The following is an 18204-nucleotide window of genomic DNA, read 5'->3' on the forward strand; positions in this document are numbered from 1 at the left end:
AAAAGAACCGACACTGCAGTAGTCAGATGAGGCAAATGGCGCTCTGGGCGTGGTACGGAATCCTGATGCCCTGGCGCTTTCCCCAGGTGCTGGCTGTATGTGTGTCATGGTTCTATTTTTAGGAAACCATGATCATTCCAGCTTCTGCAGCACATTTTGGCTTTTCTTTTGTGGTGGTGAATTTTATGTAACACTTTGAATTGGACGGCCAAGAAAATATATAGGTTTTTGTTTTGGGTTTTTTGCTGTTGTTTTTTTGTTTTTCCTAAGACATCCTGTCTGCATTGGCCACGAGGATCTGCAGGATTGCCCCCGGGGGGGCAAAGCTGCTGATCATCCAGTCTGTTGCGTTTTCTTTTCCTCAGTCCCTGACTTCTCTCTGCAGGTGTTATAACCCTCTCCACTCTCCGCCTGTGTCACTGCCGTTCTGCTCTCCATGGTTTTAATTGCGTTTCTCCCCCTCCTGTTTCTTGGGCCTTTTCTGTTCCGTTCGTGTTCTTGCCTCCTGTCTGGTTCTGCTTCTTCGTTCCCCTTTATTTTCCATCCTCTGTTTCTTTTTTTTTATTTATTTATTTTGTTTTTAAATTCCATAAAGGCACTCGTTCACATGCACAGCTTCCGCGTCGCCCTGTTCCGCCGCCGAAACCTAGACGAACCAAGAAAGGTGTGTCTCGCTGCTCGCTCTGTTTTCCTCTCCCTCCGTTTGGCTCTCTCTATCTCTCTCCTCTCTCTCTCTCTCTCTCCATCTCTCTCTCTTGCTCTCTCGCTCTCTCGCCCTCTCCTGCCTGCGTGTTGGCCAGAAGGGTCTTTTTGTTGCGATTGGGAGATTATGAGACTAGAGCAGCCCTTGCTGTTTTACATGTCTGCGCAAAGTAAATGATCTGCCGCAGAAAATCCCTCACTGAATGATGTGTAATTTTCTAGGAAAGTGAAGGGTCGTGTTAAAGATTAGTGTGCAAACATCTTGTGCCTGCCATTACTGTATACATACAGATTTGGTGTAATCTTTATGCTAGTGCAGTTATTCTCATGCCTTCAGCATTTTGTCAGTTACAAAAGATTGCTGTACACGCTGTCAGATGAGATTTTTAAACCCTGAAACATTTTGTGTGTTTTACATATGTAGGTCTGATTGACAGTTCAGCCTTTTTAGTGTCAGGTTACCAGTTATGATTGTATTTAACCTGTAGCCTTCTTACTATCTGGCAGTGTGAGAGAATGAAAGGTACAGTAGGATTATTGTCATTTTCAGCAATCCCAGCAAAGTCTCCCCTCTGGTCTGCTACATCCGTGCCTTTGTCCTCTTTCTGTGTGTGACAGCCACGTGGCCTCCGGCTGCTTTACCTTGGGACAGTTTTGGGCTTGTTCTGTGTGTGCACGGCAAGAGGACCAGGGCTAACCCTAACAAGCCTCTGTCTCTCCTCTCCTCTTTCAGCCGAATCCGCTGGCGTCTGGGAGGACAGTGTAGACTCGAGCAGAGGTTAGGAGCCTTTCCTTCCCTCTCTGCTGTGGCTTCACAGCCCTCCAAAAGCAGCACGAAACATGAAATAATTTCGCTCTCTGCATGTTTGTGACAAGTTTCCTGGAATGAAACACTAATCCTCCTTGTGCATGTTGTTATGGGCATCTCTCTAACTACTCCCCATCCCATTGTAGTGGGCCCCTGCCCATGGCTGCAGGGATCCCAGAATGCTTTGTGTTCACTCACCACCAGCCTCCCCACTCTCCTTGATGCTGCATGTTATTAATGACCGCATGATTTTTTTTCCCCATGTCTTTATTTTCCAGGTTTGTCTACTGGCTGCAGTCAATGCAACACAGTTGCATGCTTACACTCAGTATGATGGTGTGCAGTGCCTTCCTGACTGGGGCCAAAGCCCCTCCTTCCCCTGGGTTTCTATAAGACAGTTTTGCTGTGTTCCTCCCATAGGGCATTTATGCTAATGTAGTGTATATGAATTCAGAATGGCTTAAGGCGGTTTGTGAGTTGAGGAAAAGTAATCCCAGGTGGATTCAGACTCAAGAATGATTACAGACAGTCTCTGCTGAGCCGTACCCATGTCACTACACACTGAAATCTGCCTATCACATAGCTATAGCGCATGCCTGCCCGTCTCCATGGCCAGCAGTAGGTGGTTAATGACACTCTCCAGTCTGGTGTCACTGTATGCCTGGGGGCTGATTGCATTGTTGTTGACAGGTTTCAGCCAGCCTCCCCCTGCGCCCCAGAGCCAGGTCCCACGGCGAATGGTGGCCGTCTTCGATTACGACCCCCGGGAGAGCTCCCCCAATGCCGACATCGAGGTGACCGCTCAGGCTCCACAGCTAGTCACAGGCCACCGTGTCACACGGGCTCCCACGAAACTCCTAGCCACAGGAGTCAGGTTCCTACCTGACACACTTTCAGTGAAACACTTCAAGACACTGTAGAAATCAGACATGACCAGTAGGCCTGGTCACATGACCTCGCACTGCCTTGCACTGTGTGCCTTCAAAGGGTCACTGTACCTTAGCTGTGCTCTCTAGAGACCATGTGCTCTCTCTTTGTCTCTCTGTGTGATGGACCCTGTGTTGAAAATGCTGACATCCCCCTCTGTCTCTGCCTGCAGGCTGAGCTGACATTCAGCGCAGGGGATGTTATATATGTGTTTGGGGACATGGATGATGACGGATTCTTTTATGTAAGTGTGCACTCTCATTCTCCAGAGGCCACTGCATTGGCTCTTCAGTGCCCTCCTTTTAACTTGACGGACTGATTCGCCGGTGTCACGCTTTGCATTCTGATGGTGAATGTCGCATGATTCCAGGGAGACCTAAATGGTCAGAAAGGTCTGGTGCCATCAAACTTCCTGCAGGCCCTGCCCGAAGCTGGGGACGAGGCCGCTGGGGGTGCCGCGGTAGACCTGGGGACATCGGAGAGCAGGCGAGAGTCCCAGGTAGAAAGAACACTGTTTTCTTTGCAGAACTTTATCTGTTGGTACACCGTGTTCCTCTTATGTTGACATTAAAGTCAGTTTGTGTACTTGTCAAGGACACCGTGTTGTGTAGTAACGCAAAGTTAAGCATTAGCACTTCTGTTGACAAGAGCTTCCTGTTGTTTTTGGAAAATATCGATACAGAAGGTACATGCTACCTGAGAGCAGTGTAGTTCTACTGGGAGCTAATTTTTTACGTATATGAAGTATATGATTCCCGTTGTAACATTTTTGACCTGAGGTAGAATGTGCCGTTTCCTCTTATTCTGCTCCTCTTTCCCCGGACAGCATTAACATTGCATGAGCTCTCCTTATTTTGCTGACGCCTGCCATTTTGTGTTATTTTTCTTTCATTCCTTCTGCGTTTTTTATCCTCCTTTGTTCCTGAATGACCTTGCAGAGGTTCAGGCGGAGACTCAGTGTGCATTCAAAGCCTAAAGTGTAAGTCTTTCACTAGAGAAGATACCCAGCAGTGTGTCTGAATGGGCCTTGGCCCTGATCCCTGCGGATTTCTTGGCCTCCAGACTCCAGCTCAGACAGCCCCTATCATCCTGAGTGCTGTGCATTAGCTGTGCGTTACTAGCCGTGCTCGCTTTCAGAGTGCTTCAACGGGGAAGGTAGTGCTATCTGCCCGTAACTGTCATCATGCAGGCAAGGTCTCTGTTTTTGCTGCTGTCCCTGCTTCTTGCTGCAAAAGGCATATATATCGGCATTATCACTGTAGAGATGCAATGCTGTAATTAAGCATTGCTCTCGAGACTTCCGTTACAGAACAGCCATATCACGAGGGACCCGCAGGCGGAACTCGTGTTTTTTGAAACCCTACGCAAACATTCCATATTCAGTATCACACTGGGGATTTTTTTTTAACCTTGCATTGTGCCTTCAGTACGGATGATCTTATCTCTCATTTCACATAAAGCTTTTAACAAAGCTTATATCCATTTCAAAGCTCAAAGGTGTAATACACTCTGATGCAATGGCATGTAACGGCTGAACTCTAAGTCTAAGTGCACAACACATGGAGGAAGCACAACTTTCAGATGTGCAGTTTAAGATGGAACTGCAGTATCTCCTTGGCTTGGGCTGAGCACCTCATAGCAGGTGTGTCTGGAGCTTAGATAATCTGCGTTCTCATATCATATAATGGCCTCATAAGACATCAGACCAAGCCCTCCTTTTTGCTGGAGGTCAGCTGATGACTGAAGAGCTGGGTATCTTCTGCAGTTCCGTGGACTCCCATTATCCCATATCCCTTAACTCTACAAATAGGCTTAACTCCTTAGGTGGTAGATGTTTGTCAATGAAAGGAGTTACTGGATTTAAGGCCTTCGCACACCAAGTCTGTATTTTTCGTCCGAAATTTTGTTGCACATTTAAAAATAAATACAGACTCACGTTGTGTCAATCACGTTTACACACCGACTCCGAAACTTTCGTCCGTCATTAAAGTTCTCGGAACAGGTTCAACTTTCTGCGTTTTTTCACATCCGTCAAAAGCCTTTTGTATTGTACGTTGCAGCGTTTTGAGGCTGTTCCCTGAATATCTGTGGATCCAGTCGAAAGGCTGATCACCTAGCGAACACTTTTCCGATGTCACAATTTGGATTGCCTATTAACCTCATGAAGTAAGTGTGTGTCTGTGTGTCTGTGTGTGTGTCCCCTATACTGCCAGCCGCTGTTCAATTGGATCACGGAAATTGGTGGTCTTCTTTTTAATGTGTGGTTCCAGTGTTGCTAGCAGCGTATCAAACTGGACCACTGACATCCTGAAATAGACCTGGAAACGATCGGGATAATTCCGCAGCTCCTTTATCAGCAGGTGAAACTCTCCTTCCTCTTGGCGCATTCTCAGGATTGGATGGACCCAACATTTTCTTTTTCTTTTTCTTTTTCTACTTTGAAGAAGTGAAAGGACCACAAAATCATCCTCACTGCTTGACGACTCCATTTTGTCTCGTACTGCGAATTTTCGCAACGAATAGAATAATAAAACGCATCGGACTCAGTGTGCAAGGTTTCTGTGCCTAACGATTTTTATTGGATGACGGATTAAAAAAATGCATACAAAAAATACGGACTTGGTGTGCAAAGGCCTTTACAGTGTCATTGGTGTTTGTATAGAGAAAACATAGCCTACTAGTGGGCTAGAATGTAGATAGCCAATTGCCATGAATCACTGCTAAACAATTCATTGATTACAAAGGCAAATTGTTCCGCTGAGGCAATTTTTGAATTCGAAACTAGATCACGTTAAAATTCTTACCTTTTTTCCCTTACCCAATACCCAATGATTTCGGAACAGCAATCTAATCATAGATTCCCCGTTTTCCCTCTTCCGTGAATCACTTGGAACAGTAGTGTCACATTTGCTCCATGTTTGTGCACTGCATTGAGTAATTTAAGTTGCAACAGAAGAATAGGAGCAAAAATCTCATGCTCACATTAATAATAGCCTTACATTTCTTACTAAAACCATGAAGTGTCAAACATTTAGTTTACAAAGCTTAAGGGTAAGTAGATGTGAATGGTGAGTGGTTTGTGTATTTTTTTTTAATCTGAGCTCAGTTTTGTTTAGCGAAGTAGTTTCTACTGTCACCCTGTTCTGTTCAAATCTCAGTTGCAATTCTACATTCCCAAAGCGAAATTAGATTTTTTTCTTTCTGCATTCAGCTTGATTGTTAGCTGTTAAGTGTACCCTCTGACATTGTGGCTGAAGTGTCTGTGCCTGTTTCCGTTGGGTTCCGTTGTTCTCTATTTGGTAGTGTTCTTCTCAGGCTAACCGTGCCCTGCAGCTTAGTAAAGACAAGGCGTAACATAAGAGGCAATGCCACCATACAGTGCGTGTCATGCGCAGAGGGACCACAGAGAGTAGACCTGGAGAGGACAGAGGAGGCCATCGTGCTCATTGTCTTTAATTCCCCTCAGGTGAGCCTGAGCGTGTCGGAGGAGCAGAGCGCACCCCCAGCGGTGACAGAAGAGGAGCCGTCCCCAGCTCCAGACCCAGCCCCCAGCACTGCCCCCCCACAGCCGCTGCCCGCAGAGAGCCCCATGCAGACAGACACCTCCCCCCCAGGCAAGAAGAAGAGGGGCTTCTTCTCCAAAGGGAAGAAGCTCTTCAAAAAGCTGGGATCCAGCAAGAAGGACTGAAGCAGCGACCACTTCCCTTTTACCCCGAAGCACTTTTCAAAGATTCTTTTCATGCTGTTTAACGCTGATCATTTAGGACACTAACCACTTTCTCCCTGAGATGCGTACTGGAAATGTCCCTCAGAGTTACCATCTCTGAGTTACCATCTACCATCTCTGGAGATTCCTTCCAGCACTTGAAGTTTATTTAACATTTGACATTTCAATGCTTTTATAGAAGATCTTTTTATAATTTAAGATAAGCAAAATCAAGGACACAGGAGTGTGAGGTTGCATCTCAAGTTGGGTGCACTTCCTGTACTCTGTGAACTGCTTGAAATACTCCACAAGTTGGGCTCAATATTATTCTTAACCCTCATTTAGGCTCAAGTCAAAAGCTTAAATATATTTGTGTACAATTTATGAATAATATAAGCAATTAAGAGGTCCAACCTATTATGCCACGATTGGTTTTATAGCTGTGTAATCCTGTATGTACCGAAACGCCCGTGGGAATGCTTTTATGGTGTTTTATCTCTGTCAGTAGACCTACAAATGGTCTGTCTCTGTTGTTGTCCCAAACCCAATGGAAGAGATTCTCTCCTTAGTCTTCTGTTGGTTTGTTCCAGTTTATCAGGTGGATTCAGTGGGGGGGGGTTAAGTTTTAAGTGGATTTAATCTAAGTGGTAATTGCATGTTTCTCGTGTAAGGTGTTTTTATAAGTGTTTTAATGTCTTTGGCGTTTGAAATTCCACACTCCTAATGCACTGCTCAGTTATTTGATGTTCAGTATGGTAGTGTGCACACACATACATACGTACATACATACATGTAGCTGCATTCATACCAAGAGTCCCTGAGCTGAACAGCCAGGCTCAGTTTGCAATCAGGAAAACCTTGAGCTTTCAGCTGAGCTGCAAGATCTACTGGAGGGTGGCAGTGGTGGATATTTGGAAACTGCTCGACATTGATGGGCATTCGCCACCAGAATTAAGTGTGAGAGATGGTCGTGTTTGCAGGCGGGGCATCCCGTTATTAATTAGGTGTAGATGTACCGTTAGCTCGTGAACCTGAGACTGTTGTCTTTGCCTTTCTGAACACTTGCTTGGAACTCGTATTTTATTGCTGTATTCTGAGTTTTGATGGATGGAAGCTGAAATGACAGTGGGGTGACTCGTTGACTTCTCGCTGCTGCCACCCATTAGCGTGTCTGCATTGCTGTTTGTCCAGCTAGCTTAGTGTGAAGTCAGCCAGAGTCTCGCTCTTCTTTCCTTCAGAGTGGTTATTGTTTTACTCTTTGAATTTACATTTACATTTATTTGTCTGGCTACTTTGGCTCCGTTTTAGGAGTGTGACCTGTTTGTCTCTGCAAAGATGTTTTTAAATGGTGAAAATGACAAACGGCTTTAGCCATAGAGTGTTCAGTGACTGAACAAGGTGTTAATTACTGACATGGCCAGCAACCCATGGACTAGTAACCAGAAGCTCTCCTGCTGTTGATTTATTTATGTTTTATTTGATAATATGCAGTAATTTATTTTAAGGAAGTATTTACCCTAGTATTGGTGCCCCAGTGTTGAGTTGTCTGTTTTGTGTGTTTTTGTGTTTAAAATGATAGGGCTCTTGCAAAATCACGCTCTCAGGTTTAAGTAGATTGACAGCTTTTTAAACCACCTAGCCTAAACTTTGTACTCACTTCATTAGAGTCGGACATTTGCCAAACTTAAGCTAGCTAACTCATCATTTTGTTGGCTGGAGATCAGGCATCGTGTTAACACTACATTCTGATGCTCGTGACTCACCAGATGTGAGGGAAATAGGTCAAAGAGTCAGCAACTCAAGAACTGGAAGTATATTTGTGTAGCTGATGTCATGAATGTTTTATTAGGTTTTTCCCCTTATTTTTTCAGTGTTACTGAGAGGTCAGTGGCATGAGATGCCATGATCAGTTTATCCCTAATTAGGTTTGATCCTTGATTAGGTGATCTTAACTTTGTGTATTACTCTCAATATTGAAATGGCTAAAAAGGGAACAATGCACTTTGAAGTTACTGACGTGTAAACCGTTGACGCTCACAATCTCCATGGCCTTTAGTTGTAATGCTCCCAAAACTGCTCTCTAGTCACTAGTCACTAGGCACTAGGCGGTTTCCTTGTTATTGTGGCTTTAGGAATGTACCAGCCAAACTGGCCCAATTACTGTAAGTGTAGGCTCTGCACTGCTGTTTAAACAGGACTTCACTGTTAGGAAGTACGCTAGGCAAGAGTTTTATATATATATATAGCCTTATATGACCTCTTTTAGTCTTAATTTATTGTTTACACTATACCTATATTAACTGCATGCATAATGTAAAACCCATATTCTGCCTTATTTGTTACATGTATTATGTATTTATAGAGGTATCTGGCATTTTGTTTGCATTTTTGGTATGGTTGATTAATGCAAATGTTAGCCAAGTAAGGAACATGTGAGAAGCAGCAGTTAGAGCTGTATATAATGTACAGTGTATGAATCGCCGTTGGGCTTTGTCTATGAGGTTGGTACTTTTATACAGTGGAAAGCATTCCTTACTGCTGTATATGGTCTTTTTAAAACAGAAGGTTTGATTTTTTTTTGTATATCAAGGTTTTTATTACCTGTTTTGGAAGCTTATGTGTAAATATGATCATTTTTTGTTATTGTTTATCAGTTTTTTGCATGTTTTCTTGAAAAGCAGTGTTGGATTGAGAAACAGTAACCGTGGAATTAGAGGAGCCGACTTGAAAGCGTGAAGATTTCTTTGAGTATGGAATCAACCTTTTTACAGGAATAAAGTATATTTTCACAAAAAATGGCAACATGGTTGTAATAAAAGGGCAGTTTGTGTTATATTGTGCGTTTGCATGTGCGTATGTGTGTGTGTGTGTGTGTGTGTGTGCGTGCGTGCGTGCGTGTGTGTGTATATGAGGGTTTCCCTCTATTTCCCCGTGTTTCCTCTCCCTTTATCTGCTGTAGTTCCCTACTTCACCAGATTCAGATGTAAAATAATCCATTAAGTCAAAAAGGCTACAATCAGTATATTTGCACCCTAGCTACGTTACCATTTAGTAGGAGAATATGTGACACTTGTGAGCCAAAATCTGAACAGTCGAGAAAGCTGAATTATATCTTCCTAAGAAAGTTAAAGCAATGGTTTTAAATATGTGCACAACCCTGCTCTTTCCCTGCCAAAAGCAGTAAATTGATTCTTTAGTGGCAATCTTGATAAAAAGCAGTAGCTTGATCAAGTTAGTGCCTCTGCTTGTCACAGGCGTTTGGTAGCTGTAAGATAAGGCCTGCCTTTTCCCCTCCTCTGCCCCACCTTCTCATACCACCTACCCCGAGCCACAGCAACCCAAAGGAAGCAGGGACGTATGAAGATAATTCAGCCAATGGTCACTAACCATTTTCCCCATCTTTATGACAAAATACACATCTTGGGTTTAATTGATTTTTATTCGCGATAGCATGAAACATTACATCACAGTGATTAAGTACATAGACCAGTACAGCATGTAAGTATGGCAAGATTTATCAGATGGAAAGCAGCTTTACCATTCATACAAAATGAATCTTAAGACAGTGTTTAGCACAAGTGCAACATAAAGATTAGCGAGGCTTTGTTTTGTCCTGCGCACACAGCCCATGTGGCCTGCAGAGGGCGACACCATGAGTCGTGCACGCGCGTCTAAAACAAAGCGTCTTCCTCTTTTTCTTCTGTGGTTTGTACGCCTCGGCCATTTTCACAGTAGCCAACAGTACACTCATCCATAAAGTAGGAAACACTACACTGTGCAGTGGAGTTTAGTAGTGCTTTCTACTTTATGGATGACTGCACTGTACTTCCGCTGGTCCACGTTGCCTCCATTTCTTCAACTCGCGTTGTAGCCCCTCCTCAATACAACCATGGCATTATCCCCCACCCCCAACTTCCCACTGTCACAATTAAAGCAGTAACAAATGCACAACAGTAAAATTCACTTGCTAAAACTTTGCCTCGGTCAAATCACACAGGACTACCTTTATTACTGCATCTAATGGCAGAACAACAAATTCATCTCTGGTGTTTCATAATCAATGGCTGCTTACCCTAAATAATGTATAGCTCAGAGAATAAAATTAGCTAGGAAGAAATTAAAATGTTCATTCAGGCGTTTTTACTAGACTTGCTGGTTAGCCATACATTTATTATAATTAATCATTACAAAACGATAGTATTGAAAGTTGCAGACGTAGTCAATAACAGGAAAACATGGCGTCTAAAGAGGAACAGTTTCATGGGTATTTTCAGACTGCATTTTAACCAATCACCACAGATACTGTACAATATTTGCACTGGTTAGACTGAATGGCTGAAATAGCTACATCTGAAGAATGAATTTTCTTTTTAATAATTAAAGCAAATGAATGCCACTGTAGTGAAAAGATATTCAACTTCTTCCCTTCCACATCCAAATGTGGTTTTATGGCATCCCAAGAACTGACCCAAGATCAGATTCACAAAATGGCAGGAGCTAGAATTAGAGTAAGGTTAGCGGATCCTGGATCAGTACTTGGAGACACTGTCTGCCCGGAACTGGTTCTTATATGGGAGCCATCTTGTCTTGCGTGAGTAAGCGTTTTCTTTTACAGAACACATAAAACTGGTGTATTCAGCAATATTTTCTTATTCTAACAGAACATGTATAGATATATAAATATATAAGTATAGATTTCAAATCTATTTCCCACGCTTTCTTGTTAAAAAGTGATGGAGATACAGAAATGGTCAATTTATAAAAGGTATTTCTATTTTGGTAAAAAGCAAAGATAAATATTTTAAACCTTGAGAAAGAAAACTAGCTGGTAAAACCTGAACTTACCTCATAGCAAGTAAAAAATCCATGTGCATGCACATGTTCTGGTTCTTAACATTTTTCAAACGATAAATGCATATAGAAGTACTAACACAGATTCCTGTTTTTCTTTCAGGTTCGACTATAAGGAAAACAGTTGCCAATGACTCGTCTCTGTTGTCTACAAGACAATATAATTAACATTTTCACATTTTTAATATCACAATTTTCAAAAAGTCTAATATTTTGGTAATATGAGTAAAACTTTAAAATTTTCTACCCATCCTATTAGATCTTTTCGAAACCTTTAACAAAGTTTTGAAGTATGAAGCACCAATGCTAAACGCTAAATGATAGCTAAATGAAGACATTGCTATTTCGTTCATTAGTTCAATTTTTTTCTCTTAATTAAAGGACACGGTGTCCAATGGTCTTACCAACTGTCTCCTGTCTGTCCCTGAAGAAATGGATCTCAGAAGGAGAATCTGTCTCCTTTTTAACCCCCTCTCGGCCACGTGGTGCAAACCACAGGAAGAGGTTTAACAGTCGCAGGCTTGCTCTCACATACAACCCCACGCCTACTGGGCCAAGCGTGATACAGTGACTGCAGACACGCACGCTCCCCTTTTATGGGCATGTAGTCAACTGGAAACATGAGATTTTGGAGAAAATGAAATAAATGGGGTATTGAGAAGCCCGCCAAATTCTCACCTGTCGAACTTCAAGCACTTTTGAACATGGAAATGTTGAAGCTTGAATTGTCACGTTCGGGGACTAGGCTGAATTCAGCCCTTCCTCAGTTTTCTGATCTAAGAGATCTTAGGCCCAAACTCATCTTTGCTTTAATACATGTTACATGTTTTATACATGTTACGTGTTTTTCAGTAGACAATAGTATGTGTTTGGCACTTCAATAGCAAAAATAACAAACAATAGCGAAAATATTGCATTGTTACTTTGATACAGCCTCACAGCTGTGACTGATAGTGATGCCCAAGGAAGATCATATGAAATTGAATGCATGTGGTTTAACAATGGATGAATGCCATTTCATGGGATTCTCCAAAAGCTGGTGTGCATGAAGATCACTGAGGTTTGTTACTGTTGTGAAACTTTAGCAGTTGACTGAAACACCAGTAATTTTTTTTTCTAAGTCAACGGTCACATCTTCACTGGAAAGCAACTTTTAAAAACTAGGGTCAAGCTGACTGGGCATACAGGTAAGTAGGCTAAAGTCCAAGCATATTTATCAAAGGAGTGCAGTCAAGGCCTCTGTTTTGCATGAAAATGTAAACTGTCTCTGAGAAATGCAGATATACTGGTATATCAGTTTGACTGAGTAGACATGGCGAGCTCTGCGAAATGACAGGAAGGTTTGTTGGAGACCCAAGTATCTCCAGCCCTTTGGAAGATTTCACTGTGTGGCTATTTCCAAATCTGTTGGGCCGGACATTTCATCAGCCCGGCCTGCAGAGCTGTCAAAGATTGTGACAAAAGCTAGAGCTGCTATTCTCTGGCTTCTCACACATCACTGCCCAGCTATATTTAGAAGAAGGAAGTGTACTTTTGTAGAATAAATTTATATGGGGTTCTAGTATGTGAAAATATTATTGTAATGCATAAGTTGTATCTGTTTCAACATACAGTGTTCTTCAGTGAGCCAAGCCCATTATATATACATCACTTTGTGTGCAGGCCCATGAAATATTTTGTTATTTTATTCCCTTTCTTTGAAGAAAGGGAGTTACCTCCCCTTATTAAACTTTTTTTTTCTGTGAAAGGAAATCTTATATGACAGCAATTTAATGATACATCTTCAATCCCAAAGAAATCCTCAATGGGGCAGATGGATAGACTACAAGTGTAAATTAATAACAAATAAACTGTTAATCGTCTTCATTTTCAATTCACATGAATCAAAACTGACTTGTATGGAGTTCTTAATAATGTATTGCTTTTACTGCAATTAAAATTACACTGAAAAGGGCTCAGAGACAAGCAGAGCTGATGCAGCCTAGCAGTGAATTTGCCTCCAATAGCGTCACCAATAATGGAAGTCTTATTACAAATGATGGTGAATATTTATAACTAGGCTTCATGCATTCACTACATTAAGTACCTATACTAGGGTAACACAGGTAAAGAATTTAAACTGTACCACATAGAGCTGGAATTTCTTTACCAGATGAAATGGCATCGGCCAAAGGTAAGGTATACATTTTTTAATAACAAACGGTCTTCTGCTACGTGACCTATAGCATGAAAAAGGTGCTCAACAGTCTGGCAGGAGAAGAGAGGCAGAAGTGCAGAGATGTTTTGGCCGATAGAGCTTGTTCAGGAAGTACCTATACTGAAAAAAACATAAATGTTATTTCCTGTATGAACACTGCAGTTTTAACCTGTGCCTCATTCTTCTTTTCAGAATTAAAAGAACTGCTGGGAGTGGTGGCCTATGAGTAAGGAAGAGGGAAGAGTGCAAATTAACCTTGAAACTTCAAACAATTCTACAGAAACAGCTTCTTCTCTCCACACCAGCACCTGATACATTCTACTTAATTGATGTGGCAGCATCATATATACTTTCATACTTTATAAATACTTTTTGTATTTAAAATGCACAAAAGTTGAAGTGCATCATGAAGCCCTCATATAGGCTTGTGTAACAAAGGCTATACATTTGTGTGTATTAAATGGCAGAATCAAATCCGAACAGGGGGTGCCTTGGAGTCAAAATGGCACATTACTTATTGTGTTCTAACCAGTACATTAGGCATGCATTCAGAAGGACATCTTTTCTTTTTGCCTTTCTACACGTACCCACTGTCATATTCCACATATTTACCCATGTTCTGCAGGTGGCTAACAAGCTAACAAACTTTACTGTTTTTAGTTTAATAGTTATCTTTGCTGTGAGATATTAGCTAGCTAGCTAACTACTAAGTCCCAAAAATGGAGAGGAACCCATTACTTGGCAAAGGCAAGTGGCTAGTGGGTTTGCAAACAATAAGTAGCGGTGGAGACAAACTGGGCCAGTAATATTAAAACCATGCAAGTGCGGTTAAACATCTGGGTTATTTTTGAGATAGCATGATCTCAAAATTTTCAGTGCTGGTCCAAGTCAAATGTCCACACAACAGTCTACTATTTCACTTTCCTGTCTTGAAAACATGTTTCAGGTTTCCACCAAAATAAAAATGGATATAATACAGTGAAAACAATGAAGAAGAAAATGTCCACAATCTTTTTTTTTTTAAACCCAGAGTCCTGACAGAAAAACAAAACACTAGTTTGCAAAAAGGACTGCCTAAACAGGATTAATAATTATATTTATTCTGGTCTGTAGAGTTTCCCCAGTATCAAGAAAAGCTGCTTTTCTTCCTGTGACCCCTTTAACACTTCAACAGCAGAAGAAGCAAACTTCACGATAGCCACAGCTGAAACTTTATGCTGGCTTTTGGGGGGGGGGGGGGGGAATTGCTCCGTTGTCTAAGCAACCATAACCTCAGAGTTATGCTCAGCTACAAGAGGAGGAAGTGGGGGAGGGGTGGAGTGCACCAGGCTACGAGAAGAACAAAAAAAACTCATTTGATGGTGTAAGTTGGTTTTTTTGCATGAGTTCACCAGTTAGCACCTGAACGAAGAAAAAACACAGTTGTGGATCTGCAACCTGCCGCTACATTTTTAGCGCTTCATATCAATTGTGTGTTTGAGTCTTGGAAAGGTGCTAACTTTTTTTCAAAATCAGAAAGGCCAGAGAAGTTTCAATTCCCAGTCCAATACGAAAACACTTACACCAGCACTGTTACATGACTGGTATTAACCACCAACGGCTAACCTGATGATGGTGGGCCATTTTTACTTCTGGCAGAGCAATTTTTGTAAATCAACAGTGAAACTTGTATTATTTTGTAAGAAGTCATAACACGGTCAAAATTGTCTCTCAGGAGTGAGGACAAAGTGCTGTATAGTTTGTTTAGATCTTGGTCTATCATCCTTCAGTTCAGCTGATAATATTCAGTGCCTGTCTTATGCTTGTTCAAATGGATTAAACAATTTTAAAGTCCTAAATTACTACAGAATGGCCAAATGGATGTGAACTCTTGATAGTATGATGACAAATTTGGGACTGTTGCTTATTTGGCCGTGTGGTTATATCAAAAACATCAGCTGGTTTGTTTTTGGTTTCAGTTGAGTTATTGTCACTTGGTGGAATATTATGCCAGAAGTCCTTAACTGTATTCATCTGTATGTTTTTATGTAGTTCACAAATGCCTTGTGTGCTAACATTGCTGGACCATGATGCTTGCCTCATGGATTTCATCAAGCACATACTTGCAATTCTCTTGATATTACCCTTAAAAAGGTGCTAATTAAAAAGAAGAGAGATTCACTGCTACAGCAAAATACTCCCAAAACAGTCTGATCGTATCACCCAGAGAGCTGATGGTAGCTTAATTTAATCACCTTCATACCATAATACCAATCCCCTCCCTAACTAAAGCGAACAGCAATCTTTATCAATGCTGAGAAATCAGAGCAGAGATTGACATAAATATCTACAGACACACTGAAATGTGTATAAATACATGTCACATGTCTTTGGATGAATATGGCTAAAATGACAAGAATTAAAGCTTACTTGCTTGCTATACATAACCATATTGAGGACCATAGATGGGACCAATGTCAAAGTAGGTCTAGTGATGTTTTCTATGAGCTCCCTTCCCCCAAAATCCCCCCAATCTCAGCATCACCCTGGATAAGACATGACATAGACATGAGATTTACTGATACACCCCCTGTGGGGAGCAGCATTAAAACATATGCTATTCCACACCCTGGATAAGCCTGGGTGATGAAAGAATTATATATATACACAGTACTGTGAAAAAGTTTTAGCCCACCCAAGATAATTATATTTATATTTGTATAATATATTTTGTCAGAAAAACACTAAATAACAGTGGAATAAATACAAATAAACATAAGTGCAACAGGAATTTCTTTCTGGCTGAGCTGCCTCAAGGAGAGGTTTGGAAATGGTTAAGCTAACACAGTTTGACAGACATAAAATCATAATTTGCATCTTCAGGGCGATTCTCAGCAAGCAATAGCCCATCTAAGCAGATTTTCAAGATGTGATGTTCAAGCTGTCATTAAAAAATATGAAGAAAACGGGCAAGTTTAAGACAGAAAACGCAGGGAAGTTGCCTGCATCTGCATGACCAGTACTTAAAGGTCACTTTCTTATGGGATGGAAGGAAATCCAGTCAAGTGCTTGCTTTGCATGTGGCAGAGTCATCTGGCACCGTACTGTCTGGTTACTGGTCTGGCACATGCTTTCACCATGAGAAGAACTCTTACAAGAAATGGCCTTGGTGTGCGTTGCAGCTAAAAAACATTCTTTTTGAAATGCAACAAGCAGAAAAGATAGTACAGTACACAAAAGACCAGAAAGTATGGAGCAACAGCCAATGGCAGCAGGACTTATGGAGCAATGAGTCCAAATTTGAAATTTTTGGTCCACAAATACACCAGTATATCAGAAGAGGAGTTGGCGGGAAACACATTGATGCCCTTGTCATGGTCTGTGGGTGCATTTCAGCCAACGGTGTAGGGGATCTGATTAAAATTGATGGAATTATAATGCTGAGAAATAGAAACAGATCTTGATTCATTATGCGGTACCTGCAGGTACCTGTAAAATGACTGATTGGCCAAAATTTTATCTGTCAGTACGATAATGACCCCAAACACAATTAAGACCTACTGACAGCGCAAGTCTTCACATATAACACTCACAATATTACACTGATCACCTGTGAGCCTCACCCTCAACATAATTGAAGCCGTGTGGAATCATTTGGAGAGGGAAAAGAACAAAAAGCAGCCAAAAGCAGTCAAAATATGATCTGAATTGAACTGTGCATGCTAAAGCAAGACTGAAAGCGAAAGTCCCCCTACACAAGCAGAAACTGAAGATGGCTACAGTAGAGGCCTGGTAGAGCTTCACTAGGTAAGATACCCAGCACCTAGGGAGCAGAGACTCACCAGAAGCTAGGTATGCGAAGAGTCACAGACTCCATGCAGCCATTGCATGCAAAAGATATGCAACCAAGTACTAACCATGACCCCTTATTGAACTGAATTGTTAATCTGTCCAAAACCATTTAGTATTTTATATGGAGGGGCTATATACAAAATGTGCTGTAATTTCTAAACAGCTCATCTGGTATGGATTAAAATACCTCCAAATTAAATATGATAGTCTGCACTTCACCCTCATAAACACCATATTTTTTCAAATCCAAAGAGAGTAAGGGGCCAAAACAACAAAAAAGTGCCGCTGTCCGTACACTGACATGAACATGTATATACATACACATATACATGCTGAATTACTACAACAGTGGCCCATCGTAGATTTGAGACTCCAGCCTTTTGGTGTCATTTCCAGTCCAGTGTAGAGTGCTACTGTAGTCAATACAGTGTAGTGTGTATTATTTAGAGCCAGCAGAAATTGTGTTTAGCTATTATGAAAACTGACAATTTCTCCAACTTCCAGAGATCAATCTGACCAACGGCATTGTAAATACACTAGTATAATCTACTGTTGTGTAATAGCCTAACTGACTGCTGGACAGACAGAGGCTGACAATGTACTGACCCCAAGTCATAAAAATAACTCCTTGAAATCTTCAGAAGTTATTCATCATTATAATATGTAATTATGTTCATGTAAATTTGTGACAATAAAAATAATCCAATTTGGAAATGTCACCGGCTTCCGCCACAAAGATGGGGCCATCGAGGGCGGTGATTACGTGGCCTGTGAATGAAATGAGAATGGAGAGGGAGAGAGAGAGAGAGAGAGAGAGAGAGGGAAGCTGGCAGGGGACAGTGGCGGGGAAAGACGGGACAGGGTTCGGGCGGCTGCGGGAGGAAGCACTCTGTGAGCGGGTGCTCGGCACTTGTGTGAGAGGGCACGGGCCTGGAGAGGCCACACTGCCTCTGCAGGCAGACCTTATCTCCACAGACAGCCACTTCCCCTCCCCATCCAACGACACAACCTCCCTCTCTCCGTTCCCACTAACTCGTAGCAGCCTCCCCAGCCTCCAGAAAGATCTGCTTTCTTTATTTACCCGATTTTATTTCTAACATAACAACGCTCCAAAAGTTATGATAGTGTGATGGTGAGGGTATTTATTTCACTTGTCTTCGCTAGCTAATACAATAGGTAGTC

The 18204-nt window shown here is 41.8% G+C and overlaps 1 protein-coding gene across 1 annotated transcript in view; it reads left to right on the top strand.

Moving 5' to 3' along the window:
- LOC118774123 (peripheral-type benzodiazepine receptor-associated protein 1-like) overlaps window positions 1-7352 on the top strand; it is an 89999-nt gene extending 82647 nt beyond the window's left edge. Inside the window, exons 26-32 of the mRNA XM_036523279.1 lie at window positions 596-664; window positions 1436-1480; window positions 2201-2304; window positions 2610-2681; window positions 2808-2936; window positions 3376-3416; window positions 5669-7352. Of these exons, the coding sequence (XP_036379172.1) occupies window positions 596-664; window positions 1436-1480; window positions 2201-2304; window positions 2610-2681; window positions 2808-2936; window positions 3376-3416; window positions 5669-6125 (917 nt within the window). The 3' untranslated portion in view covers window positions 6126-7352. The remainder of the gene's footprint in view (window positions 1-595; window positions 665-1435; window positions 1481-2200; window positions 2305-2609; window positions 2682-2807; window positions 2937-3375; window positions 3417-5668) is intronic.
- The last annotated feature ends 10852 nt before the right edge of the window (window positions 7353-18204 follow it).

The sequence above is a fragment of the Megalops cyprinoides genome, chromosome 3, assembly GCF_013368585.1.
Source record: "Megalops cyprinoides isolate fMegCyp1 chromosome 3, fMegCyp1.pri, whole genome shotgun sequence".
NCBI classification, from domain to species: Eukaryota; Metazoa; Chordata; class Actinopteri; order Elopiformes; family Megalopidae; genus Megalops; species Megalops cyprinoides.